Source organism: Stegostoma tigrinum, chromosome 26 (genome assembly GCF_030684315.1).
Source record: "Stegostoma tigrinum isolate sSteTig4 chromosome 26, sSteTig4.hap1, whole genome shotgun sequence".
NCBI lineage: Eukaryota > Metazoa > Chordata > Chondrichthyes > Orectolobiformes > Stegostomatidae > Stegostoma > Stegostoma tigrinum.
In genome coordinates this window covers 47,067,614-47,094,606 of record NC_081379.1, presented here as the reverse complement: position 1 = coordinate 47,094,606, position 26,993 = coordinate 47,067,614, and the positions used below count along the sequence as shown (strand labels likewise).

At 44.9% G+C, this 26,993-nt stretch overlaps 1 protein-coding gene across 4 annotated transcripts; it reads right to left on the bottom strand.

The window, feature by feature from the left end:
- Positions 1–1,015: 1,015 nt before the first annotated feature.
- Positions 1,016–26,993, bottom strand: LOC125463954 (protein PML-like). 4 transcript variants are annotated; one of them, XR_009447288.1, is made up of 7 exons: positions 26,907–26,993; positions 14,289–14,803; positions 13,063–13,640; positions 8,120–8,193; positions 5,967–6,204; positions 3,923–4,144; positions 1,016–1,721 (listed from the first exon to the last, which is right to left on the bottom strand). XR_009447288.1 is itself a non-coding variant. In XM_048555774.2 (6 exons), exons 1-6 carry the CDS (start codon positions 26,976–26,978, stop codon positions 4,107–4,109), a joined length of 1,515 nt encoding a protein of 504 aa, XP_048411731.2. In that variant the 5' UTR covers positions 26,979–26,993; the 3' UTR covers positions 1,016–4,106. The 4 variants fall into 4 exon arrangements, 3 of the variants coding, with proteins under 3 accessions (XP_048411731.2, XP_048411732.2, XP_059511144.1); XM_048555774.2 differs by having other exon boundaries at positions 1,016–4,144; XM_048555775.2 differs by lacking the exon at positions 26,907–26,993 and adding an exon at positions 22,909–23,030 and having other exon boundaries at positions 1,016–4,144.

The following is a 26,993-nucleotide window of genomic DNA, read 5'->3' as shown; positions in this document are numbered from 1 at the left end:
TGTTCAGCATTCTATGATTTTGTTCCTCCTCCGTACTGTTGCTGACCTATATTTGATAAAGAAACACTTCACTGCTACCAGTGCATTTTAGAAGTTGCGACTCCATGTTGAACATTTCCTTAACTTTGCATAAATCAAACAGGCTGAAGGGCAGGGTGCCCTTGAATGGGTTCGCCCCAAGAGAGGGACCCATGCCTTGGAAAGCAACGTGGTTCCGACGGCGTCCAGTGAGCTCTCGCTGGCCCTTGAAAATCCAGGGGAGATGGTGTAAGTCTCGCGCCAGGCCATACCCATATCCGCAGCAGGTCTCCTTCCTTGAGATTAATGCCCTGCGTCCCTGAAAGAGGATGATAGGACTGTTTCAGGGCTGGGTGGCTTCAACACTTGACGTCATAAGGCTGGAATCAAGTCATTGGTGGACAAGAGTGGGTAAATTTGAGTGCTGCATTTCCTGTTTTTCAGGACCCAGCATGAAAAGTAATGATTTATGTATGAGTACAGAGACTGCCAACGGGAAATCTCCCAGATGCTACCTTTTCAACAAGGAAGCTGCTCAACAATTGTCGATAACATACAGAGCTGCCATATTATGTCATCAATTGATGTGTAACACTGATGTAACCCAAACACTGCAGTTTCCAGAAGCCACATCAGAGCCTGCACCCTGTTCTAACCTTGCACAGCTGCAACTCCCTTTTGTCCCACTCATGACCACCACCTCCCCTCTGCTGACAACAAGTGTTATTTCACTTAATTATCAATTTCTTTTAGGTTAGTTGTCAGATTATTCCTTCTAGTTATCGGTGTAGTCGTGTGTGTTTTTGTTTGTCTACAAGGAGTGTTCCAGTTCATATTGACTCAAAAGCTCATGTTACTCCTGAATTTGAGACACTTGCTAGGTTTTTTGACTTGGAATTGAGAATGTGTGTGTGTAGCACGGGAGTCACTTGCAATAAGTGTTAGGTTCTGAGCTGTACTGAGGGTGCACAGGAATAAGTGACTCGATACCAAATAGTGTTAAAAACAAGAATTTTATGGAACAATTATGAAACAATTATAAACAATAAAAGAGAGAAGGAAGAAAGAACTTTGTAGGTAAATATATACTGAAAGAAAATTACAACAATTTTATTATAGCACAATAGTAACCCCAAATTGACATGTTCAAGAAAGGTTTTCAAAATGGTTTTAAAAACCCAATGTGACTGTTCATGACAGCTCCCTAAAGTGATGCAGTTGCCTTGGTACACATCACCTTAAAATGACCTTACATTGTGTCACTCTCCAGTCACTGCATCAATGTTCCTTGTTGTCTTTTGTAGTTGACGACTTCACCCACGGCAGCAGTGAAAGCTGGATGCTGTGACACCTTTACGTCCAATTTCTGAATCCATTCTGCCTTTTGTGGCCTTATCTATACTGCCCAAGCAAGACTCTTACAGCCATGAGTCCTTATCAAAGACTTTCAGCAGAATGAGGTACACAGGTTCTGTACAACTCGGGCTCTTTGTAAATCCTCCTGAAGGTGTTTCTCACTTACCATCGGTCAAGTTATACTGTCCAACAATAAAATTCCATATCCTGTCTCCACACCATAAATGACCTTGCCAAGTGTAAGGTTATTCATTGTCTTAGCTTATAGTTACAGGGTCATGGGTAGGAAACAACTTTATTTTGGCAAACCTAGTGAAAAATCAATAGTTCACTCAAAAAATACCTGTCTAGGATCCCGTGGGGGTGGGGGGAGGATATAAATAAAACAATACCACAATTAACAAGATTATTATTGATTATATAATTAACAGTAAATGTCTTCAAAGTAATTTTCATTTTAAGTAGTGTTCCATACAAATTCTCTTAGAATCAAAAGCAAAACAGAAATAAAATGCAAAAATGTAAAACTGCAGAAATCAGTAAATACAAACTTCAGTGTATGTCCCTACAACTGGGAGAATGAAGAAAGGTCAAACAGACCAGAACAAGCTGCTGAAAGAAGGAGGCCTTAACTACTTTTACCTCAGTGACAATGAATGCTCAAGATATTTGCTTCACTGAAAATTCCGTGATTGAAATCGGCCAACTTCTACAGTTCAGACTATAATTTCTTATGAGTACACCACAGTCTGATCAGGGTGACAATGAGGTATCACCCTTTACGTATCTGCCTTCTCAGGAGATCTCTCAGCTTGCAACATAAAGGTTCTAAATACTCATGAGGCAATTTCATCTCCTTTCCTGAACATATAGGAGGAGCAAGTTCAAGGGTTTCCTTAGGTTGCAGACTTCTGCCTGGTGCAGAATTCACTGACTGACCACACATCACCTTCTGAACACCTCATGTGAACTCAGCCATTTTCCTAAACCCGAAGGGATCCTGCTGCCTCAAGATGCTGATGCAGTGTGACCACAAGCAGCACATGCTACAAGCAAGCGCATGTTATCCACACAGCAGTTACAATCCTTTCACTCCATGCTGTGGTGTCATTACAGCACAGGAGTGGGAGGGTGGGGGGTGTCATCTAGCATTAAACTGCCAAAGTGAACAAGATCACATTTCTTCACATTATACTGTGTCTGCCAAATATTTGCCCACCCACTTAATCTATCTGTATCCCTTTGAAGATTCCTCAAGTCCTTTTTTCATAACTTACTGGTAACACAGATAGAAAAGTATGTAGATAAGAAAAGGGCTGGGGTGGGGGATGTTGAAAGGCACCAGATGTAACAGCATGGGAGAAGAAGGAGAGGCCGTTGAAGTTATTTCTCTGGCTACTATTAGTTAAGAATGGAACCAGGTGAGAACATCCACTCAAGTGGATGCTGCCAGGGAGGCACTGAAGGAAGATGGTGTGGTTACTATGTTCAAGACTACAGACAGCTGAGGAAGGATTGGAGCAATGTTTTTCCTTTATCATGGTCACATATGATATAATTTGTGATTTACGAGCGGTTTGGTTTATTTTGTTCTAATTCATTCACGGGACATGAGCATCACTGGCTGGTCAGCGTTTATTGCCCGTCCCTAGATGCTATTGAGGAGGTGATGTTGAGCCATCTTCTTGAACCACTGCAGTCCACGTGCTTGTGAGTAGACCCATAAAGCCATTAGGGAGGGAATTCTAGGATTTTAATCCTGCATCAGTGAAGGAATGATGAAATATTTCCAAGCCAGGATGGTGAGTGACTTGGAAATGGGAACTGGCAGGTGATCATAAAACACTTGCTTAAGCCTATCTTTGCATATACAGTAACAGATAGTGTATCCATCCTCTCTGTACTTTTTAGGACAGCGTATTGGGGGCTATTCTTTACTGTACAAACATACTGTAATGTACTTGGCTGTAGAATATATCGTAAAACAGTTTAGGATTGACCGGTGTTCAATAATAATAATAGGTTCTGGGGTGGGAAAGCATTGCATTTGTCACAGTTTGCATTGCACAATAGAAATAACTTTATTATTTAAAAATAATGCATTGTCTAAAAATATCTAAATACAGATCTTCAAAATCAGGAAAATTTAGAAGTGAGACCTACGAATATATGCAAGAATATGAGTGTGCAGGTCGCTGTCTCCCTCTTCCAAATTTTTCTAAATATACTTTGTCTCAATCAGAGGTCACAATATAAGGCTACAGGGGAGATCATTTCAAACAGAGATGAGAAATTTCTTCACCCAGAGCGGTAAGCCAATGGAATTCATTACCACAGAAAGTGGTTGAGCCCAAAGCATTGTTTTCAAGAAGGAGTAGATATAGCTCGTGACTAAAGAGATCAAAGGGTACAGGGAGAAAGCAGGAACAGGGGCTGAATTAGGTGATCAGCCATGATCATACTGAATGACCTATCACTGCTCCTATTTTCTATGTTTCAGATTGTACAGCACCACATTAACAAACACAGATTGGAGATATCCTCTCACCTTTCATTGTAAATTTTCAATTGTCTTTTGAATCTGCTCAAATCTTTTCTGCCTCTCTTTTGAGTAGTGCACTCCAGATTGTAACAAATTTTAAAAATTACTTGCTGAAGATGGCTGCTCTCTGCACTTCTGCTCCAAACTCCCTTGGCATACACCACATTAGGATATTCACCTCCAATGAATCTCAGTTGGAATCTTCTGAATCTATTTGTATTAGCTCCACTAAAACAGGAAGCAAGAAAGTGTCATAATTAAACTGTGTGTGAATGGTGACATGAAGATGTGCTATATCACATATTAAATTTTAATCTCATCAGCTGCTCATATATAGAAGTTTTTTTGGAAAAAAGACACTTTTGCCTACAAAGGACACTGATTAGCTGTGAATTTGCACCTGTGATGTCACACTTCAACCCATGGAAACATACAATGAAGATGCTGGCAGCTCTTTCCAATCTCATTAACATGGAGGTTGGAGCTGTCAGAAATTAGTGGCTGGGAAATTAGAAACTAATCACCTTTTGGCAAAAAGGGACAGTGGCCTGCCCAGGAGTGCACGTGAACAGCTATGAACCAGGACAGAGAGAGGTCGTGTTACCCCACTTGTTGCAAATACTTGATTTAAAGTCAGAAACCGAGATTGATAAAGGACAGCAGATCACTCTACCTTTTCACTCCCTCCGTCCCTCTATCCCCCTCCCTCTCTCTCCAAGACTTCTCAAAACACCAGTGGGCCCTATTACTGGTTTGAAAGGCAGAAAACCTCCTTTCTGCCAACAGAAAACCTTAAGGGAAGGTTTCAACCAACAGCAATAATTATAGGAGAAAGGGATCACTAGCCACTACAGCTGCTTCAGGAACAAATGAAACATTTCAATGCAATTGGTGAATCTTTATTGACAGTACCATTTTATTCACAGCTTACTTGGATAAGTTTAAAGTTGTATTTTCTTTCGCATGCTTGGAAACGTGTGTTTGTGCATTTTGGAGAGGAGGTGATTGTACACTTTCGTAGTTTATACGATTTTGCTGGTGTTGGCGGTAAAACTAATTCCTCACTCAAGAAACATGTCCAGCGAACCACTTCATACAGATGTGCACACAGTCAAGGACAGACTGTCAACCCAGCATTCAATTAAAAATTTGAAAACTGAATCCAGTCAAATAAGGAATGGGAAGAACGGAAAACTAGTCGACCCCTAGTCATAATAGTGGGGAGGCAAATACACCAAGAACTATTAACTGAACACAGACATGACTCCAGTAATAATTGGGGAATAACAAAAGTGACAGGGAGTGCCATATAAGAGGCAAAGCAAAGTACTGGAGGGGATCTGGATGGAATGCACTTTGGAATGGCAGTGTGAACTCAATGGGCTGACTGGCCTGCTTCCACACTGTAGAATTTCTACAACTAAGTTGAACAGCCCTTGATTTAACATCCCTTCTGAAAGATGGTATTATCAACTGCCATTCTGGTACAGCATATCAAGAAATGTACCCAAATTCTGGAATGGGGCTTGAATACACAAATTGGTAACCCAGATTGCCACCAGCTAGCACACTTGTTAGTTCAACTCAGTGTCGAACTCTTGCTTGGGTCAGAAGGTTTATGGGTTCAAACCTCATTCTGGAGGTTCAACAAGCAACACTGTCCAAGACATCAACTTTTGGATGAGACATTTAAGTGGCATCTATCTGTTCCTGCACAAGATTCCAAAGCACTACACCAGAGATTTCTCCAGGATCCTAGCCAACAGCTATCTCTCAAGCAACAGAAATGCAAAACTGATTATTAGTTTCACCTAGTTATGGGATACAACTGTATGAAAATTGGCTTGACTCACTTAACAATAAAGATTACTTGTCAAACTAAAATCACTGGCTGCACAGTACTTTGGAATATCCTGATGACAAAGGAAGGCCTAAGGGTAAGCTCTTCCTTTCTTGAAGGATATGCAAATTCACCCAAAAGTAAATAAGATTGCAGAAAAGCAGTGTGGAACAAATTTACATGTGTTAAAATACTTCTGAGAAAACCCACCTACTGTGTCTAGAATGGACAATTCTGTTTGCTTTTCTTTATTTCCAGCATACGAGGTGACATTCTCTATGCAAGGGAGAGGACTACATGTGCTGTAGTTTGGAGAGAACGTGGTAACAGTTTCCTCTGTGCTCTTATTTGCCTCCTCCTTCACACACTGTTTCATAGGGGTTTGAGTTTCCACTTCTGTATCACATTTCCTTTTGTCGCAGCATTTCAGAAATCTCTGCTTCAAATCCTGAAGAAAAAGTGATTGCTTAAGCATTTTGTTGACAGAAAGTAAACTCCATTCATGTGTAATTAATAATTACACCAGATTCCATATAACGGCCAGGCTTTTCCTAGTGCTTACTGACTACATACAGTCAAAAGCAATTTGAGAATGTATAGAGTTTTAATGGTGATCGTTTCAATTCCCAGGTAGCACAGGACAAACTGCAGAAGTTGAGAATAAGTAGGGAAGTTTCAGAGGAACAACGGGTGAGGGAAAGAGCAAGGAAGGGGTAAGTGGGAAAAGGGGGGGTTCTGCAAGGAAGTGAACGAAGACGGTGGATAAGAAAGGAAGAGGGTAAAAGACAAAGGAGGTAAAGGAACAAAGGGGGAAGATGGAAAAGTAAATGTATTCCTACACATGCCTTATAGTTGATGTCCCAGACACCACCCTGGGTATGTACTGACCAGTAACAGGACAGATGTACCAGAAGGGACTCCTCAAAATTGAGTCTGGACCCTTATATGATCAAGTCAAAGAAGCACAAAGGGTAACAAGGGATCAGAATATTCTCTAGATGGGGGATTTAATATCCATCTACAAGAGTGGCTTAACAGCACCACCACTGATTGAGCTGTTCAAGTTCTTAAAGGACACTGCTGCTAGACTGAGTTGGTGAAGGAAGCAATAAGAAACCTACTTGACCTCGTTCTTACCAATCAACCCATCACAGATTCAGCTGTGCATGACAGAAACGGTAACAGTGACAACTACACAGTTTTTCTGGAGACCAAAGTCTTACATTTATATTAAAGATACTTTCCACTGTCTTTCTTTCATTCACTCGTGGGACATGGGCATTGCTATCTGGCCAACATATATGGAGAAGCTGGTGGTGAGCCGCCTTCTTGTACCGCTGCAGTCCACATGCTGTCGGTAGACCTGCAATGTCCTCAGGGAGAGAATTCCAGACACTTGCATGACACTATCAGCATGATAAATATAATTTTGAACAGATCTTGCAATTCAGAACTGGGCAGCTATGAAGCTCTGAGTTATCCTGGGAGTTGTGGCATGGTGGCTTAATGGTTTGCACTGCTGTTTCACAGCATAAGGGACCCGGCTTTGATTCCACCCTCACGCGACAATCTGTGGAAAGTTTTCACATTCACCCAGTGTCTGTGCAAGTTTCCTCTAAATGCTCCAATCTCCTCCCACAGTACAAATTTGTGCAGATTGGCCATGCTAAATTGCCCAGTGTCTAGGGATATATAGGCTAGATGGATTAGCCGTGGGAAGTGCAGGGTTCCAGGGATACAGGGGGGTGGGGTGGAAGGGGGTTGTCTGGATGGGCTGCTCTACAGAGAATCAGTGTACATTTGATGAGCCCAATGGCCTGTAAGGATTCTATGAGTTCTTCACATTGGCTCTGAAACCCATGAAGTGTAATGTCATCCAGTCACCATGGACAAGGTAACTCATGGTGAGTGATATCTAACCAGCTTAGCTTATGCACAGTACACCTCCATGCTGAATGCCTGCATCCCAGCATCCAAGTAGGAATTATCTCATGACATTCCAGCTAATCTCTCCAAGAAAAAGCAGCACCAGTCAGGAAAAGCTTTCATCATATGACAATCTATTCCACATTCCCAAAGACTAGTGACATAATCAGAAGAAGAAAGTATAGAACCAAGTAATCCTTGTGAAATTGGTGTAAGAGAAGGGGGCTTTCTTGGTCTGATCTTGTTTTATATGATGCAGAAATTCTGAGGGGACTTCTGACACTAATGCTGGCCCATCATTGACTGCTGCTCCAAGAAATAACATTAGGTCATCGCAAATTTAACCTGCTCTTAATTTCATTTCTTAAGGTCATATTACAAAATAACAAGTCACTTTTAAATCATTCCACAGCTTAAGTATTTAAATATATATTCACCTTCGTACCACATCTGTCAGGACTATTGTATTGAGGCAATTGTAAGTTCTCATCTAGAACTGAGTTTAGTTTCGCTGAAAAACAATTAACAGAAGTATCAATGAGGTAAACAACCAGGTGTCAAACCTGAATGAATTGATCTTTGGTCACATCATACATTCAAAATGGTTCTGTATGTTGACCACATTACAAAACTGAAGAACATAGTGGAACCATGAAATTGTAGACATGCTTGCTGAGTTGGTGTGTTTGGTTGCAGACATATCGTCACTCTGCTAGGTAATATCGTCATTGCACCTCCGGTGAAGCGTTGGTGCTTGTTACTTATATGCCTTGGTTTGCTGGGATGCTAGGCATCATGTCCGGTTCTGTTTCTCGATGGTTTTTATATCAGGTCCAGTTGAACGTGTTTGTTGACGGAGTTCCAGTTGGAATGCCAGGCCTCCAAAAATTCCCTGACATATCTCTATTTGGCTTGTGCTATTATGTATGTGTTGTCCCAGTTGAATGCGTGATTTTCTTTGTTTGTGTGTATTGAGACCAGTGAGAATTGGTTGTATCTCTTGGTGGCCAGTTGGTGTTCATGTAATGTATTGTCAGAGTTCTTCCAGTTTGACCTATGTAGTGTTTCTCACAGTCCTTGCATGGTATTTCGTACATTTCATTGGTTTTATTGGTTGTGGGTACGGGATCCTTTACACTCGTCATTAGTTGTCGCAGGGTGGTTGTTGATTTCTGGGCTACCCTGATAGCTAGGTGTCTGAGTCGTCTTGTGGTCATTTCAGATATGAATCTGATGTATGGTAGGGTGACTGGTCTGGTTAGCTGTGTTGTGTCATCTTGTTGTGGTCTGTCACAGAGGTAACGGCGGTTTGTGCTTTTTGGGTATCCATTCCTTTTAAAAACTCCATATAAGTGCCCCTGTTCTGCTTTACGCAATTCCAAGTGGCTGCAGTATGTTGTCGCCCATTTGAATAATGTCCTAATGCAGCTCCATTTATGGGTGTTGGGGTGGTTGATGGTGTAAGTATCTTGTCTGTATGTGTGGTCTTTCTGTATTCACTAGTCTGGAGTTCCCTGTTCTTACATTCTACCATTATGTCACGGAAGGGTAGTCAGTTATTGTTCTCCTTTTGTGAATTTTATTCTGGTGAGGATGTTGTTTATGTGTCAGTGGGTTTCTTCTGGTCATGTGCGTTTGATCATCACAAAGGTGTCATCCACATAATGGACCCAGAGTTTGGGCTAGATAGTGGACAGCACTATCAGTTCTAAGCTCTGCGTTACCCCATTGGTGCTCCGTTGATTTGCTTGAACGGCCGTTGAAGGTGAAATGGGTTGTGAGGCACAGATCCAACAGGTTCAGGGTGCTGTCCTTGTTGATGATGTTGGTGCTGTGGTGAGTCATGCTTTCCTGATTCATCCAGCAATGTGGCACTTGTTTCTTTGGCTATGTCAATGTTTGTTTATGGATGTAAATAATGCTGTTACATCAAAAGGATATTCATCATCTTGTCCTCTTCTATTTTGGGGTCCCTGATGATGTTGAGGAATTCTTGGGAGGAGTGGATGGACTGGGTAGTGTTGTCAACTAAGTATTTAACTTCCTGTTATAATACTTTGGCTAGTCTATATGTTGGCGTGCCTTGTGTAGTGAGACAATGGTCCCGAGGGGGACTCCTGGTTTGTGTACTTTAGGGAGTCCGTAGAAGCAGAATGTGTTAGCTACCTCTGGCTTCTTTTTTCGGTAGTCTGTCTTGCTGATATCTCCTGAGTCGTGTAATTTCTTCAGGATTGTTTTAATCCAGTTCCCAAACTGTGGTGTTGGGTCTGTCGCCATCTGTTGGTAGAGTTTGGTATCTGCTAGTAGTGCGTTAGCTTTCTCGATGTATCAAGCTCTATTAAGGATTACTGTCATGCATCCTTTCTCCAGTAAGATTACAAAGTTTCTGTCTTTCTTGAGTCTTTCCAGGTCCTTCTCTTCTATGCTGAATGTGTTCCTCTTACCTTTACTGCTTGGATGTTGGGACTATCATCTGTCTGATGTTTTGCTGTATTTCCTCTGCGAGTCTGTTGCTCTATAGTGTCGATTCCAGTGCAGCCAGGAAGTCCATTTTTTTTGGCGTCTCTGTAGTTACAAATCAGTCCACGGACTAGGACTGTCTTCTCAGTGTCTGTAAGGTCTGAGATGTTCTTGATCCATGTTTCTGTGGTGTTCATTTCATCTTTATGGGTGAGTTTGGATAGTTTTTCTTGTAGGGCTATTGTTTCATTGTTCCGGTCTTTTGTTGCTGTATGGTGATGGCTTATTCCACTATGGTTGTCCATTTTTCATCAGTTATATAGAAGTACAAAGTTTTTTGGTATGCAATTTCCTGCCTGTATTTATACAGGCACTTGTGGGCATCATTAATCAGAACCCTTATCATTCTGCAGCCATCCAGTGCAGCTGTTCTCCGTATCTGTGAATTGTTGATGGGCGGTTTATATTTTAAGCTTTGTGGTAGTACCTGTTTTCTGAGGCATTCATGCAGCAAGTGTGTTTGTTCACAGGTCACACTCATACATTACCTCCGCGACAGACCACAACAAGATGACACAACACAGCCAGACACACTGGTAATCCACTATACAGTGCCATATCAGTGATGACCACGACACTACTCGGACCCCTACCTATCAGGGTAGCCCACAAACCTTCAACCACCCTGCGATAGCGACTGATGGATTCCATACCCACACCCAATAAAACTAATGTAGTGTACAAAATACCATGTGAGAAACATTACATAAGTCAAACTGGAAGAAAACTGACAATAACGATATGTGAACACCAACTAGCCCCCAAGAGACACCACCAATTCTCACTGGTCTTAACAGAACATAGAACATTACAGCACAGTACAGGCCCTTCGGCCCTCGATGTTGCGCCGACCTGTGAAAGCAATCTGAAGCCCATCTAACCTACACTGTTCCATTATCATTCATATCTTTATCCAATGACCATTTAAATGCCGTTAAAGTTGGCAAAGTGTAGTACATCTCCAGTCTTAATCATCTCCCAGTGAAGTGCGACAATTCCATCCTTATACACACTCAAAGAAAGTCACAAATTCAACTGGGACAACACATCAATAATAGCGCAAGCCAAACAGAGACATGCCAGGGAATTCCTGCAGGCCTGGCATTCCAACTGGAACTCCATCAACAACACAGAGAATCAGACTCAAATTACAGAGAAACAGAACCTGAAGTAATACCAACCACCCCAGAAAACTGAGGCATATAAATAACAAGCGGGACAGAACATTGATGCTTCACCAAAGGTGTACTGACATTGTTACCTAGCAGGGTGACAAAACATCTGCAATCAAACACACTGGCTCGTCGAGCACGTCTACAACCTTGCCCACAACCTGAGTTACAAATCTTCTCAAAAACTTTAAAGTGGAACCAACCAAATATAGGGAGCACAGAGAGCCACACCCAAAAGCTATAGTTTCCCAACACATATACACAATTAACTCCTTCTAACTTTATGATTAAGAAGTATTTTCACCAGATACCTTAATCTTGAGAGTCTTAGCTGCCATTGGAACTTTCTCTTCATTGATGACCAAATATTGAGGACGATAAGGTGGTTGCTCAGAGATCTTCTGGCCAGGAGGGCATTCTGGGTTAGTTACTGAGAACTGCACTGATTGTGGATTCAGTAAATTCTTCTGGATGGGGCAGGGCCCAGTCACTGCTAGCTGTTGAATGATGCTAAGTGTGTGTGACCTGAGAAACCCTGCTGACTATTCCAGAACACCTCCGCTCAGTTCGCAACAAACAACTGTACCTCCCAGTCGCAAACCATTTCCACTCCCCCTCCCATTCTCTAGATGACATGTCCATCATGGGCCTCCTGCACTGCCACAATGATGCCACCCGAAGGTTGCAGGAACAGCAACTCATATTCCGCCTGGGAACCCTGCAGCCTAATGGTATCAATGTGGACTTCACCAGTTTCAAAATCTCCCCTTCCCCTACTGCATCCCTAAACCAGCCCAGTTCGTCCCCTCCCGCCACTGCACCACACAACCAGCCCAGCTCTTCCCCCCCACCCACTACATCCCAAAACCAGTCCAACCTGTCTCTGCCTCCCTAACCTGTTCTTCCTCTCACCCATCCCTTCCTCCCACCCCAAGCCACATCCCCATCTACCTACTAACCTCATCCCACCTCCTTGACCTGTCCGTCTTCCCTGGACTGACCTATCCCCTCCCTACCTCCCCACCTACACTCTCTCCACCTATCTTCTTTACTCTCCATCTTCGGTCCGCCTCCCCCTCGCTCCCTATTTATTCCAGTTCCCTCTCCCCATCCCCCTCTCTGATGAAGGGTCCAGGCCCGAAACGTCAGCTTTTGTGCTCCTGAGATGCTGCTTGGCCTGCTGTGTTCATCCAGCCTCACATTTTATTACCCTGACTATTCCTGCTGCTGACCAAAATATGGAGACTCAAAACCAAAGTCTCACAGTGAGGCACCACAATGTTTTAAAGCAAACACTGATGTTTGAACTCAGTTTTAGATTTATACACAAGAAAGTCAAACATTAAATACAGCTCCTAATCCTGCAATGCCTCTCCCCCAGAATCAGCAAATGTCTCTTGAATAAATAAGTTAACAAAGTATTTAATCACCCCTGAAGGGGCTCTGCAACAATAAACACAACTTAACAAATTAAAATATAATTTTGTGTAAAGGTGATGCACTCCAATGTCTCATTATACCTCTGAGTAAAACAAATCATCAGATTAACAAATCAACTAAAGAACTATCTTTTAAAGAAGCAAAGTGTCTTTTTATACACTTTTGAGCAAACAATAATCAATGTAAGGCAACAACAGCTTTTAACTAGTTTCCACTGAAAGCAAACAGGAGGATGGGAGCTTACTTACTTTTTGATAAGATTAGATTACCCAACATTTTCTTTGGAAGAGCCAAACACTCCTTAAAATTTATCACTGTGTTCTCCATTTGTACATCAACAGGCTGCTCTTTCTGGAGGCTGAGGAGTGCTGATTTAACTGTTCCTCGAAGCTCCAAGATCTCCTGCTCTGTGGCATAGCGAAGCAACTGGGACACAAAGCTTTTGCTCACAGTCATTCTTTTCAGTACATTTTCTGTTCTTGTTAAACTTTCCTGCAACTTCTGTACTCTGGCCGAGTGGAGTTCCTTCAGTTCATTTAGTAGCCTGCTCTCTTCCTCCTTCACCTTTTCAATGGCAGCTCTTACTCTTGCATTGATGAGCTCTTCCATTTTATATTTATCGCTGTTCAGCTTGTCGACAATCATCTCCAGGTCCCCCTGTGCTTTGCTGAACTTTGTCTCATTCTCTTGTACTGAGCCCAGCATCTCTCGGAGATCATTCTTTAGTGTGACAATCTGCTTCCTGATACCACAGCAGTTATGGTCCTTATGTTCCAGCACCAAGCACAGCACACACAACCACACTGAGCAAGTGTTGCAGTATAGACTAAAAACAAAGCAGAATTAAAAATCTGATCAAATATTTACATCTAAACAGAAGATATCAGTGGTTCTCTTCTTGCACTGGTTTCCCCCACAGTGCACATGTTCTCTGTGACGAGCTGCTCCACTGTGTGCTTCAGCAAGGGATAAATTAACCCTCTACCATCCACAATCTCAAAGGAAGAGATTGACTCTCTTCGTCCAGGCCAGCCAACAATGTACTTCTCACATTCCCTTAGAGTCGAAAATGACAGGAGACACACATTCCCCTAGCAAGGGTCAAACTGAACGCTCATCATCTAATCAGACTGACCCCACCAGCAGCATTCCTCAAGAGTCTGAATGACTCTGAACTACTCTATTCCCTGTGGGGACTGTGCTGACCCCTGACCACCATATTCTCTGCTGATGACTCCAATGAGAGTGGCCTAAGTTAGACTTTTATGGCCTAAGTTAGACTTTTTCCTCTGAATTCACTTGGTAAGGTAGGACTACTTTCTATTCAGCACCTCCCCCCTGTGTTCTTAGAATGCTCTGTCTCTCAGGGTTGGGGAGCTAATGGTTCATTGAGGCCAAAGTAAGGAGTAGATAAAACTGCAAAGAAAACCTTCACAGGAAATAGCATAGCCATCCCCTCAAGAGGTGACATTACCTAATTTGCTGATCATCATGAGTATTGCAGAAAAGATGCTTTGGTCTTGTAAGGATCTTCAAGAACTCGTCAGAATCCAGTTTCCTCAGTGTCCCCAAGGTCTGAACATGCTTCTGATGATCAACCATCAGCACTTGATGTATGTTGAAGCATTTGTTACACAGGAACTTGTCACATTCAAGGCACATGAACTCTGGAGAAGTCCTGACCTCAGGAGAACTGCTGGCGTCACAGAAGGCACAGGACAGCTCTGCAGTATCTCGGATCTGATGCTGTTTTTTCACTTTGTTCTGTAGGTTTGCCACAAGTATGTTGTCCTGTAAGGAGCTAGGATCTCCCCTCGTCACCATCTCACAGATGGGGCACTTGATACCTGTCCCACTGCTTTCTTGCTGCAGGCAATCTACACAAAAGGTGTGAAGACACTTGAGAAGTTTGGGCTTTGTGACTGGCTGGTTGCAGAGCAAACACTGAAAATATTCTTCGATTCTTACTTCTGATCCAGTCGCCATAGCCTGAAACAAGAAGAAATCTTTTAAGACAAGCGTTAAGGACAAGAGTAATGTAATGGCGTACGACTGTCTTGTCAATCACCAAGACTGACATTCAGTTGTGGAACAACCTGTCCCTGGCAGGCTCAGTGTTTCCAGATAAGTCATGGAGCACCATCATCCCTGCAGTGATGTAAACTCTGCGGCCAATGTGCAGTATAGCATTCCTCTGGCCTGGGCAGAATGTAACACAAAAACAGAGTAGCAAGCCATTCAGCCCCTCAAAGCCCTACTTTGCCATTCAAGTATATCACGGCTGATACGTATCTCAAACCCATTTACTTGCCTTCACACCATATCCTTTGATAACCTTGCATAATTAAAACTGGTTGGTGCTTACTTAGGACTTATTGTTATTTTTGTCCTTCCTTTCCAAAGCATGGTGAGGGTGCTGTTAGTGAATATCTTTAAGATAGCGGCAAAGATTCTTGACTAACAAGCAAAACAGTGGTTATATGGGAGTAGGTGGGGATGTAGTGCTGTAGTGGTAATTGTTACTGGACTAACAATCCAGAATGCCAAGCCAATTATCTGGAGAAATTGGTTTACATTACACCATGGCAGATGGTGGCATCTGAATTCAATAAAATCTGAAATAAAGAGAGTTAGCCTAATGGTGATGTTTAAATGTCAATTGTCATAAAAACCCATCCAGTTCACTGATGTCCTTTTAGGAAGGAAATTTGCTTTCCTTACTTGATCTGACTACTTGTGAGTCCAGACCCACAGCAACGTCTTAGCTGTCCTCTGACCAATTAGGGAATGGGCAATAAATGGTGTCCTAGCCAGTGATGATTACATCTGAATAAAATAATAAAACAAATTTTTATAAAGCTATGATCTTATTGTATAAGTGATAATGGGAACTGCAGATGCTGGAGAATCCGAGATAATAAAATGTGAGGCTGGATGAACACAGCAGGCCCAACAGCATCTCAGGAGCACAAAAGCTGACATTTCGGGCCTAGACCCTTCATCAGAGAGGGGGATGGGGTGAGGGTTCTGGAATAAATAAGGAGAGAGGGGGAGGCGGACCAAAGATACAGAGAAAAGAAGATAGGTGGAGAGGAGAGTATAGGTGGGGAGGTGGGGAGGGGATAGGTCAGTCCAGGGAAGACGGACAGGTCAAGGAGGTGTGATGAGGTTAGTAGGTAGGAAATAGAGGTGCGGCTTGGGGTGGGAGGAAGGGATGGGTGAGAGGAAGAACAGGTTAGGGAGGCAGAGACAGGTTGGACTGGTTTTGGGATGCAGTGGGTGGAGGGGAAGAGCTGGGCTGGTTGTGTGGTGCAGTGGGGGGAGGGGACGAACTGGGCTGGTTTAGGGATGCTGTGGGGGAAGGGGAGATTTTGAAGCTGGTGAAGTCCACATTGATACCATTGGGCTGCAGGGTTCCCAAGCGGAATATGAGTTGCTGTTCCTGCAACCTTCGGGTGGCATCATTGTGGCACTGCAGGAGGCCCATGATGGACATGTCATCTAAACGATGGGAGGGGGAGTGGAAATGGTTTGCGACTGGGAGGTGCAGTTGTTTATCGCGAACCGAGCGGACGTGTTCTGCAAAGCGGTCCCCAAGCCTCCGCTTGGTTTCCCCAATGTAGAGGAAGCCACACCGGGTACAGTGGATGCAGTATACCACATTGGCAGATGTGCAGGTGAACCTCTGCTTAATATGGAAAGTCATCTTGGGGTGAGGGAAGAGGTGTGGGGGCAAGAACCACACATCAACGAATACCAGTCACGGTTGGACATAGAACAGTTTTTCTGCTGCCTTCACCTCCCCGTCTACTTCTTCAACCGGGAACCTAACCCTCCATCCACTGACCCCTTCACCAGCTTCCAACACAAGTCCTCCTCCTGGACACCACCCCCAGGCCTCCTACCTTCCCTCGACCTCTTCATCTCTAACTGCCGTCGAGACATTAACCGCCTCAACCTCTCCACCCCTCTCACCCACTCCAACCTCTCCCCTGCAGAACGGGCAGCCCTCCGCTCCCTCCGCTCCAACCCCAACCTCACCATCAAACCCGCAGACAAGGGTGGCGCAGTGGTAGTATGGCGCACTGACCTCTACATCACCAAGGCCAAACGCCAACTCTCCGACACCACCTCCTACCGCCCCCTCGATCATGACCCCACACCCGAGCACCAAACCATCATCTCCAACACCATTCATGACCTCATCACCACAGGGGACCTCCCACCCAAAGCCTCCAAGCTCATTGTTCCCCAACCCCGCACGGCCTGTTTCTATCTCCTTCCCAAAATCCACAAACTTGCCTGCCCTGGTCGACCCATTGTCACAGCCTTTTCCTGCCCCACCGAACTCATCTCCACCTATCTGGACTCCATTTTCTCCCCTTTGGTCCAGGAACTCCCTACCTACATCCATGACACCACCCACGCCCTCCACCTCCTCCAGGACTTCCAATTCCCTGGCCCCCAACACCTCATTTTCATCATGGACGTCCAGTCCCTATACACCTGTATTCCGCATGCAGATGGCCTCAAAGCCCTCCACTTCTTCCTGTCCCGCAGGCCCGACCAGTCCCCCTCCCACCGACACCCTCATCCGCCTAGCCGAACTCGTCCTCACCCTCAACAAATTCTCTTTCGATTCCTCCCACTTCCTACAGACTAAGGGGGTGGCCATGGGCACCCGCATGGGCCCCAGCTATGCCTGCCTCTTTGTAGGTTACTGGAACAGTCCCTCTTCCGCACCTACACAGGCCCCAAACCCCACCTCTTCCTCCGTTACATTGATGACTGTATCGGCGCCGCCTCTTGCTCCCCAGAGGAGCTCGAACAGTTCATCCACTTCACCAACACCTTCCACCCCAACCTTCAGTTCACCTGGGCCATCTCCAGCACATCCCTCACCTTCCCGGACCTCTCAGTCTCCATCTCAGGCAACCAGCTTGTAACTGATGTCCATTTCAAGCCCACCGACTCCCACAGCTACCTAGAATACACCTCCTCCCACCCACCTTCCTGCAAAAATTCCATCCCCTATTCCCAATTCCTCCGCCCCCACGATGAGGCGTTCCACTCCCGCACATCCCAGATGTCCAAGTTCTTCAAGGACCGCAACTTTCCCCCCACAGTGGTCGAGAACGCCCTTGACCGCGTCTCCCGCATTTCCCGCAACACATCCCTCACACCCCACCCCCGCCACAACCGCCCAAAGAGGATCCCACTCGTTCTCACACACCACCCAAGCAACCTCCGGATACAACGCATCATCCTCCGACACTTCCGCCATCTACAATCCGACCCCACCACCCAAGACATTTTTCCATCCCCACCCCTGTCTGCTTTCCGAAGAGACCACTCTCTCCGTGACTCCCTTGTTCGCTCCACACTGCCCTCCAACCCCACCACACCCGGCACCTTCCCCTGCAACCGCAGGAAATGCTACACTTGCCCCCACACCTCCTCCCTCACCCCTATCCCAGGCCCCAAGATGACTTTCCATATTAAGCAGAGGTTCACCTGCACATCTGCCAATGTGGTATACTGCATCCACTGTACCCAGTGTGGCTTCCTCTACATTGGAGAAACCAAGCGGAGGCTTGGGGACCGCTTTGCAGAACACCTCCGCTCGGTTCACAATAAACAACTGCACCTCCCAGTTGCAAACCATTTCCACTCCCGCTCCCATTCTTTAGATGACATGTCCATCATGGGCCTCCAACAGTGCCACAATGATGCCACCCGAAGGTTGCAGGAACAGCAACTCATATTCCGCTTGGGAACCCTGCAGCCCAATGGTATCAATGTGGACTTCACCAGCTTCAAAATCTCCCTTTCCCCCACCGCATCCCAAAACCAGCCCCAAGTTCATCCCCTCCCGCCACTGCACCACACAACCAGCCCAGCTCTTCCCTTCCACCCACTGCATCCCAAAACCAGTCCAACCTGTCTCTGCCTCCCTAACCTGTTCTTCCTCTCACCCATCCCTTCCTCCCACCCCAAGCCGCACCTCCATCTCCTACCTACTAACCTCATCCCACCTCCTTGACCTGTCCATCTTCCCTGGACTGACCTATCCCCTCCCTACTTCCCTACCTATACTCTCCTCTCCACCTATCTTCTTTTCTCTCCATCTTCGGTCCGCCTCCCCCTCTCTCCCTATTTATTCCAGAACCCTCACCCCATGCCCCTCTCTGATGAAGGGTCTAGGCCCAAAACGTCAGCTTTTGTGCTCCTGAGATGCTGTTGGGCCTGCTGTGTTCATCCAGCCTCACATTTTATTATCTTATTGTATAGTTGTGCACGCTCAAGGAGCTGTATGGTCTAATCTTGTTCACATTTTATATGATTGTATGTACGTTGCTGAAAATTTCAGTCGAGCCCCACTATTCTGGTAGTGAATTCCCTATTTTCACGAGACTTCATGTGCGTAGTCCCTAATTTCACTCCTGAGAGGCCTGGCTCTAATTTACAGTTAGTATTCCTCCTTCTGGATATCTTCAGAAGAGTAACAGAGAAATCTTCTTTAAACATCTCTATTCAATCATTTTACTTTAAATATAGCAAGTAGATCACCTCTCACATTCAAAACTCAGACTTCAGCCTCTTTGTCCAAACTTTGGATCTCTGTCTCAGTGGCTTGGTGTCAAACTTCATCTGATAACACTTTTTTGAGCCATAAGACATTTTACTGAATTAAAAGTGCTGTATCAATGAAAGTTTGTGTTCACATAAATTGCTTTTTTTTTGGCCCAGCATCATTCTGGTGAATTTTTGCACAGTCTCACATCCAAGGCTTTGCTGAGGTGCAGTACACAAAGCTTAAGGCAGTCCTTTCGATGTGGTCTGGTCACATCCTTGCACAAATGAACTACTGCTGTATTTTCGATTAGATCACTTGGATTATGTTCTCTTGTGGGTAAGGTGTTCTCCCCAGGACAGTTATTGCTGATGTTCTAGGAAGGGCTTCCAACCCGACAGCAGGCTAGAAGGCCAGATGCTCCCCATAAGGCTGATAAAATTCAGCCCGTCTTCTCAGCCACTCCCTTAAGGATACAGCACCAGCTCTGGAGGCAGAGACCCAGAAGTGTTGTTGCTGCTGCTACAAAACTCCTCTGCTACTGAGCAACAACTATTAGGTTTTAATATTTGTTTAAAAGTACTGTTGTGTCACTGTCCCCGCAGAAAGGAGTGATAACCTAGAAAGATCAGCAACTCCAGCTCTGATCCCATGCATTTATATAGTGCCTTTCACAATCTCAGGACCTCTTGTAGAGCTGTAACAGCAGATAAATATTTTTGAAATTCACTCACAGTCCTAACGTAGGAAACAGCAGCCATTTTGCACAGAAGAAATTCCCAGAGGCAGCCATGTTTTAATGACCTATCCCATTTGCCTTTGTTTGGCCCATATCCTTCTAAACTTTTTATATTCGTGTACCTGCATCTGCCACTTCCTCTGGCAGCTTATTCCACATACAAACCACCTGTGTGTGGAAAAAGTTGCCCATCAGGTTCCTTTTACTTCTTTCTCCTCCCACCTTAAAATTGAGTGGCTAACATACTGGGTATAAATGGCCTGCTTTTCTCTGTATTATTGTCTTGGGATATTTTATCTGTCAGTGCGGATAGAGCCTCAATTTTGACATCTTATCTGACAGATAGGACCTCCCACACTGCAGCACAGCGTCACTACCGCACTCACTCAGCATCAACAGAGACCAGAGGTTGATCTGAGGTAGGGGTTGATGAGAAGATTCAAAGGATGTCTGACTGTGAGGACTGAGGAAAGCCACTGCACTTGATCTGGATAATATGGAAAGGAACTTGCTTCCTGGATTCAACCACCCTTGTTTCACAGAATCCTGGAAAAATTAATCAGCTAGGGTTAAATTTAAAATGCTTGTTAAACGTGAGAATATAGAACATAAGAACCAGGAACAGTCAAAGGCCTTTCAGCCCCCTTGAATCTGCTCCACCGTTTATCAGATCAGGGCCAATAAGAATTGAAACCAAAACCTACGGTGCCCACTGCATAACTCGTAACGCCTTTGTAGTTGAAACATCTGCCCAACACAGCCTTGTGAAATCTGATGACTCAGCCTCCACTGCTCTCTATGCAAGAAAATTCCAAATGCTAACAATACTGAGTAAATAAATTCCTCTCATCTTAAATACGAGATCCATATTTTTAAGTTGTCTCCTAATTCTGGGTTTCTTCATGAGAGGAACATCCTCTCTGTACCTAATGTGATGTCCCTCAGGATATCAAGCAGCATCTTAGGATAACAAAAGCTGACGTTTTGGGCCTAGACCCTCCATCAGAAAAGGGGGATGGGGAGAGGGTTCTGTAATAAATAGGGAGGGAGGGAGGGAGAGGCGGACTGAAGATGGATAGAGGAGAAGATAGATGAAGAGGAGAGTATGGGTAGGGAGGTAGGGAGGGGATAGGTCAGTCCGGGAAGACGCACAGGTCAAGGGGGCAGGATGACGTTAGTAGATAGGAAATGGAGGTACAGCTTGAGGTGGGAAGAGAGGATAGGCGAGAGGAAGGACAGGTTAGGGAGGTGGGGATGAGTTGGGCTGGTTTTGGGATGTGGTGGGGGGAGGGGAGATTTGGAAGCTTGTGAAGTCCACATTGATACCACTGGGCTGCAGGGTTCCCAAGCAGAATATGAGTTGCTGTTCCTGCAACCTTCGGGTGGCATCATTATGGCACTGCAGGAGGCCCAGGATGGACATGTCGTCTAAGGAATGGGAGGGGGTGTTGAAATGGTTCGCGACTGGGAGGTGCAGTTGTTTATTGCGAACCGAGCGGAGCTGTTCTGCAAAGCGGTCCCCAAGCCTCCGCTTGGTTTCCCCAATGTAGAGGAAGCCACACCGGGTACACTGGATACAGTAAACCACATTGGCAGATGTGCAGATGAACATCTGCTTGATGTGGAAAGTCATCTTGGGGCCTGGGATGGGGGTGAGTGAGGTGTGGGGGCAAGTGTAGCACTTCCTGCGGTTGCAGGGGAAGGTGCCGGGTGTGGTGGGGTTGGAGGGGAGTGTGGAGCGGACAAGGGAGTCCCGGAGAGAGTGGTCTCTTCGGAAAGCAGACAGGGGTGGGGATGGAAAAATGTCTTTAGTGGTGTGGTCGGATTGTAGATGGCGGAAGTGTCGGAGGATGATGCATTGTATGCGGGGGGTGGTATGTGAGGACTAGGGGGATTCTCTCTTGGCGGTTGTGGCGGGGGCGGGGTGTGAGGGATGAGGTGCGGGAAAAGTGGGAGACTCAGTCGAGGGCATTCTCGACCACTGTGCGGGGGGTGGCGGAGTCACGGTCCTTCCCCCACCGCATCCTAAAACCAGCCCAGCTCGTCCCCGCCTCCCTAACCTGTTCTTCCTCTCACCTATCCCCTCCTCCTACCTCAAGCTGCACCTCTGTTTCCCACCTACTAACCTCATCCCACTCCCTTGACTGGTCTGTCCTCCCCAGACTGACCTATCCCCTCCCCGCCTATACTCTCGTCTCCACCTATCTTCTCTATTCATCTTCCGTCCGCCTCCCCCTCTATCCCTATTTATTTCAGAATCCTCTCCCCATTCCCCCTCTCTGATGAAGGGTCTAGGCCCGAAATGTCAGCTTTTGTGCTCCCGAGATGTTGCTTGGCCTGCTGTGTTCATTCAGCTCCACACTTTGTTATCTCGGATTCTCCAGCATCTGCAGTTCCCATTATCACTCCCTCAGGATGTTACATGTTTCCATGTGACTACACTCATCCTTCTAAACTCCAGTGAGTGTACGCCCTACCTGCTCAAGCTTTCCTCAGAAGAGATATGGAGCCCTTTAATAATATCTACATGTGCTGTGAGTGGGCTAGCTGTCAGGGCCATGTAGCTGTCCCCATCAAACCCAACATCGAATTCAAACTTGAACATCCCACCGAACCTACCCGTTCTGGGGGAAATGCAAACTCCCCACTGTCTCCCTCTTTAGGACATAAAGGCTCTCGAATCAGCGGCCTGAAGGCAACGATTTAAAACGCGCCCCGTACCGATCTCCTCTGAAGCGATGGCCAGTCCACCCGAGTGCCCTTCTATCAGGGAATACTTACAGTTGCGGTACGATCTGACGGCTGTTCGTTCAACATGACGCAAACTGGAGAAAACTAAACTGTGGTTTAAGTGACGGTGAAGCTTCTCTGTGTGACTGCCCAAGAAGCTGCTGGGTGATTGGAACAAGTAAGTCACTGCCTGCCTACCTAGGCTCCAATCAGCTAATTCTCAAAGAGAACATTGGCAAGTGGAAATGGAGTTTCATTTTGGGAATGCGTCCTAACTGATGTCATTCCAAAGTTACTTTCGGGTTTGTGCCAGTTTTTTTAAATAATATGTAATTATTTTTGTTTATTATTTTAATTAATCGACCTGTTTTTACGGTTGTTGTGACATACTGAAAACAAAACATGCTGGAGATCACAGGAGGTCAGGCGACATTCATGGACAGGTCAGAAATCACACAACACCAGGTTATAGACCAACAGGTTTATTTGAAAACAAGCTTTCAAAGCCTCGTTCCTTCTTCAGGTGTTCGAGAGAGATAGTGTCAGACTCAGAATTTATAAGTAAAAGATCAAAAGGTCACGCTATTGACAAGCATGTATTAAGATGCTGTTAGAAGGTTTTGATTGATTAATATGTCAAAAACTCCTTTCAAGTCACACATTAATCAGTTAAAACCTTCTAACTGATTAAAGATTTAACAGCATCTTAAGTTTGTTTAATACGTCCTGATCAGGGGTGTTTGATCTGTGTCTGATACTTCCTCTCTCACTGACCCCTGAAGAAGGAGCAAGGCTCCAAAAGCTTGTGTTTTCAAATAAACCTGTTGGACTATAACCTGGCATCATGTGATTTCTGACTTGTCCACCCTACTCCAACACCGGCACCTCCACATCATGACATCCATGGAAAGAGAACAAGCTAACATTTCAAGCCTAGATGAGTCTTCATCAGAGCTGAAGTGCTCAGGTTGCAGCATTTATGTAATAGTGGTGGGGTGATGATTGGAGTGCTGAAGGTCAGAAATCACATGGCACCAGGTTAGAGTCCAACAGGCTTATTTGAAGACACAAGCTTTTGGAGTCCCACGCCTTCTTCAGGTGTCAGTGAGAGAGGTAGAGACAAAAATTATAAGCAAAAGATGAAAGGGTCACAGAACTGATGTGGTATTGAATAAACCTAAGATAGCTGTTCAACCTTTAATCAGTTACAAAGGATTAATATGCAAATTCCTGAATTTCTTTCGAGTCACTGCCCTAAGATAACTAAAGGTTTTATCAATTCCCTCAGTTTAACAGAGATGACATTCCAGGTCAGACAATGCATTTTAGGTGTGAGGCCTTGTTTGCAATCTGGCTGCGTGTCAACTTGGAATCAGACTGTTTTTGTTTCCAAAGTAGAAATTTATAAAATGCCACATCGACTGTCTATGCACCTCACAGAAGTGAGTGCATTTCTCTCATTTCCACCCAAACATATTAAGACAGCCTTCCTGTATGGGCAAGCCCTACACATACACAGGATCCTTTCAGAAGAGGAGGAACATGATGGGCACCTTTAGGTGTTGATGGATACCATCAGAAGAACGGGTATGGTGCTAAACTCATCAATCACCAGGCCTGACGTGCCACAGCAAAAATTGTAATGATCTCCTTAGAAGACAGACATGGGATACAACTGATAGGGTACCCATTCGTTGTTCAGTACTTCCTGGGAATGGAAGAACTATGCTATGTTCTTCACAGCCTTCAACACATCATCAATGACAATGAGCACCTCACCAAGATCTTTTCCACACACCCACTTCTGGCCTTCAAACAACTACCAAACCTTAAACAGATCATTGCTCACAGTAAATTACCTAGCCTTCAAGACGACATCGACAACAACACCATATAACCCTGTCTTGGCAACGTCTGCAAGACATGTACCATCAAACGTGGGAACACCACCCAACACATACTCATGTGACTCGGCCAGCATTGTCTATTTCGTACGCCGCAGGCAAGAATGCCCCGTGGCATGGTATATTGGCAAAACCATGCAGACACTACAACAACAGATGAATGGACATCACACAACAGTCATCAGACAGGGATGCTCTCTCCCACTTCAGTGGTCAAGGACATCCAGCCTCAGATCTTTGGGTAAATGTCCTCCAAGGTGGACTTCAGGAAATCTATCAATGCAGAATCACTGAGCGGAGGTTGATAACCAAGTTCGGTACGCATGAGGACAGCCTCAGAATCTTGGATTCACGTCGCACTACAGGTGACCCCACCATACTACACTCTCTCACACACACACATACACACACTCACTGTCTCACACAAATACACTCACACAGACCCTCTCATACACACACTTTGTCTCACACACACACATGCACTCATATTCTCTCTCCCAGGCACATGCACATGTACACACTCTCTCTATCCTTCTCTCTCCTTCTCACACACACACACTCCCTCTGTCCCAAACCCCCCGCCTGCCCTCCCAAACACACACACTCTCTCTCTCACACACACAAACATGCATATATAACTATGGGGTGAATTTGCATTTGCAGATTTGTAATTGCAGATACATTTAATTTTGTTCAAAAAGCACACAATTTGTAGACAGTCAATGTGATGTTTTAGTCACAGCAGTCTGACTGTTTTTACTGGAAATAAAACCAATTGATATGCAGCCGCATTCCAAACAAGGCCTCACACATAAAACGCACTGTCTGACCTGGGATCACACTTCTGGTAAACTAAGAGAACTGATAAATCCTTTAGTTATCTCAGGGCAGTGACTTGAAAAACATCAGGAATTTGCTTAATAATCCTTTGTAACTGATGAAATGTTTAACAGCTATCTTAAATTTATTCAACGCCACATCAGTTCCTTGGTCCTTTGATCTTTTGCTTATAAATTCTGTGTCTGACGCTACCTGTCTCACTGACACCTGAAAGAGTGAGACTCTGAAAGATTGTGTCTTCAAATAAACCTGTTGGACTATAACTTGGTATTATGTAATTTTTGACCGTTTCCACCCCAGTCCAACACCAGCACCTCCATGTCATGGTTGGAGTGCTGGAGGAGAAAGGTCGTTGATAGTTAACAATGGTGATCAGATGGTGAGAATGCCAGAACAATGGCGCGTCTAACTGAGGGACTGGAAGGAACAACAGTCCCACTGAGGTGGGGGAATGGAAGAGAAGGCATGGTGACTGAGAATGTACAAGCAAAGCTAAAAGAAACGGAAGGAATGTGTTTACAATTTGAAGGTGTGGAACTCAATGTTGAGCCCAGAAAGTTGTATTGTGCCGAGACTGAAGATGAGATGACTAGAGCCAGTCACATTAACACATCACCCTACCCAAACGCCCACTTGTCTATCTTCGGCATGCTGCAATGGTCCAGCAAATCACAGCACAAACTGGAGGAACAACATCTCATCTTCAGACCAGGTACGTTACACCCTTCTGGGCTCACTATTGAGTGAAGAAGGCTGAGAGCAGTGTCTTATCTAGTTATCTTTGAGGCTGTTCTAGCCTCTAACATCCATGTGCAGTAGTAGCTTGAAGAACTGGAAGTCAGTGATGTGGTGTGTGGGAGCCCTCTTTTGCAGCTCTGAGGGAAAATGTGCTAAGAGGAGATTTGATAGAGATTTTCAAAATATTGAACAGACTGAATAGAACAGATAGGGAGAAGCTGTTCCCACTCATTAAAGAATCGGTTTAAAATGATGTGCAACAGAAGCAATGGTGATGTGAGAAATTGCTTTTCCACACAGTGAGTAGTTAGGGTTTAGAATGTGCTGGAGGCAGATTTAATTGAGGCATTCAAGAAGTCATTGAACACTAATTGTATCCAAATAATCATCCAGTGGTTTGAGGAAAGGTAGGAGATTGACATGAAGTAATAATGTTTGTTTAAAGAGCTGGTGCAGGCATAATGGGCTAAATGGCCTCCTTCTACAATTTTCACAGCAATTTCCTCCGAGTCAGGAGAGAGTGCGAGGGGACTGCTGGAAAAGTAAGTGGCGAGTATAGTAACTTACAGTCAGTGCTTCGGGGACTTCATCTTTAGCGGCGGAGGAGGAGGAGACTTGGGTGAGAATGGTGTCTCCCATCCTTCCAACTCCTCT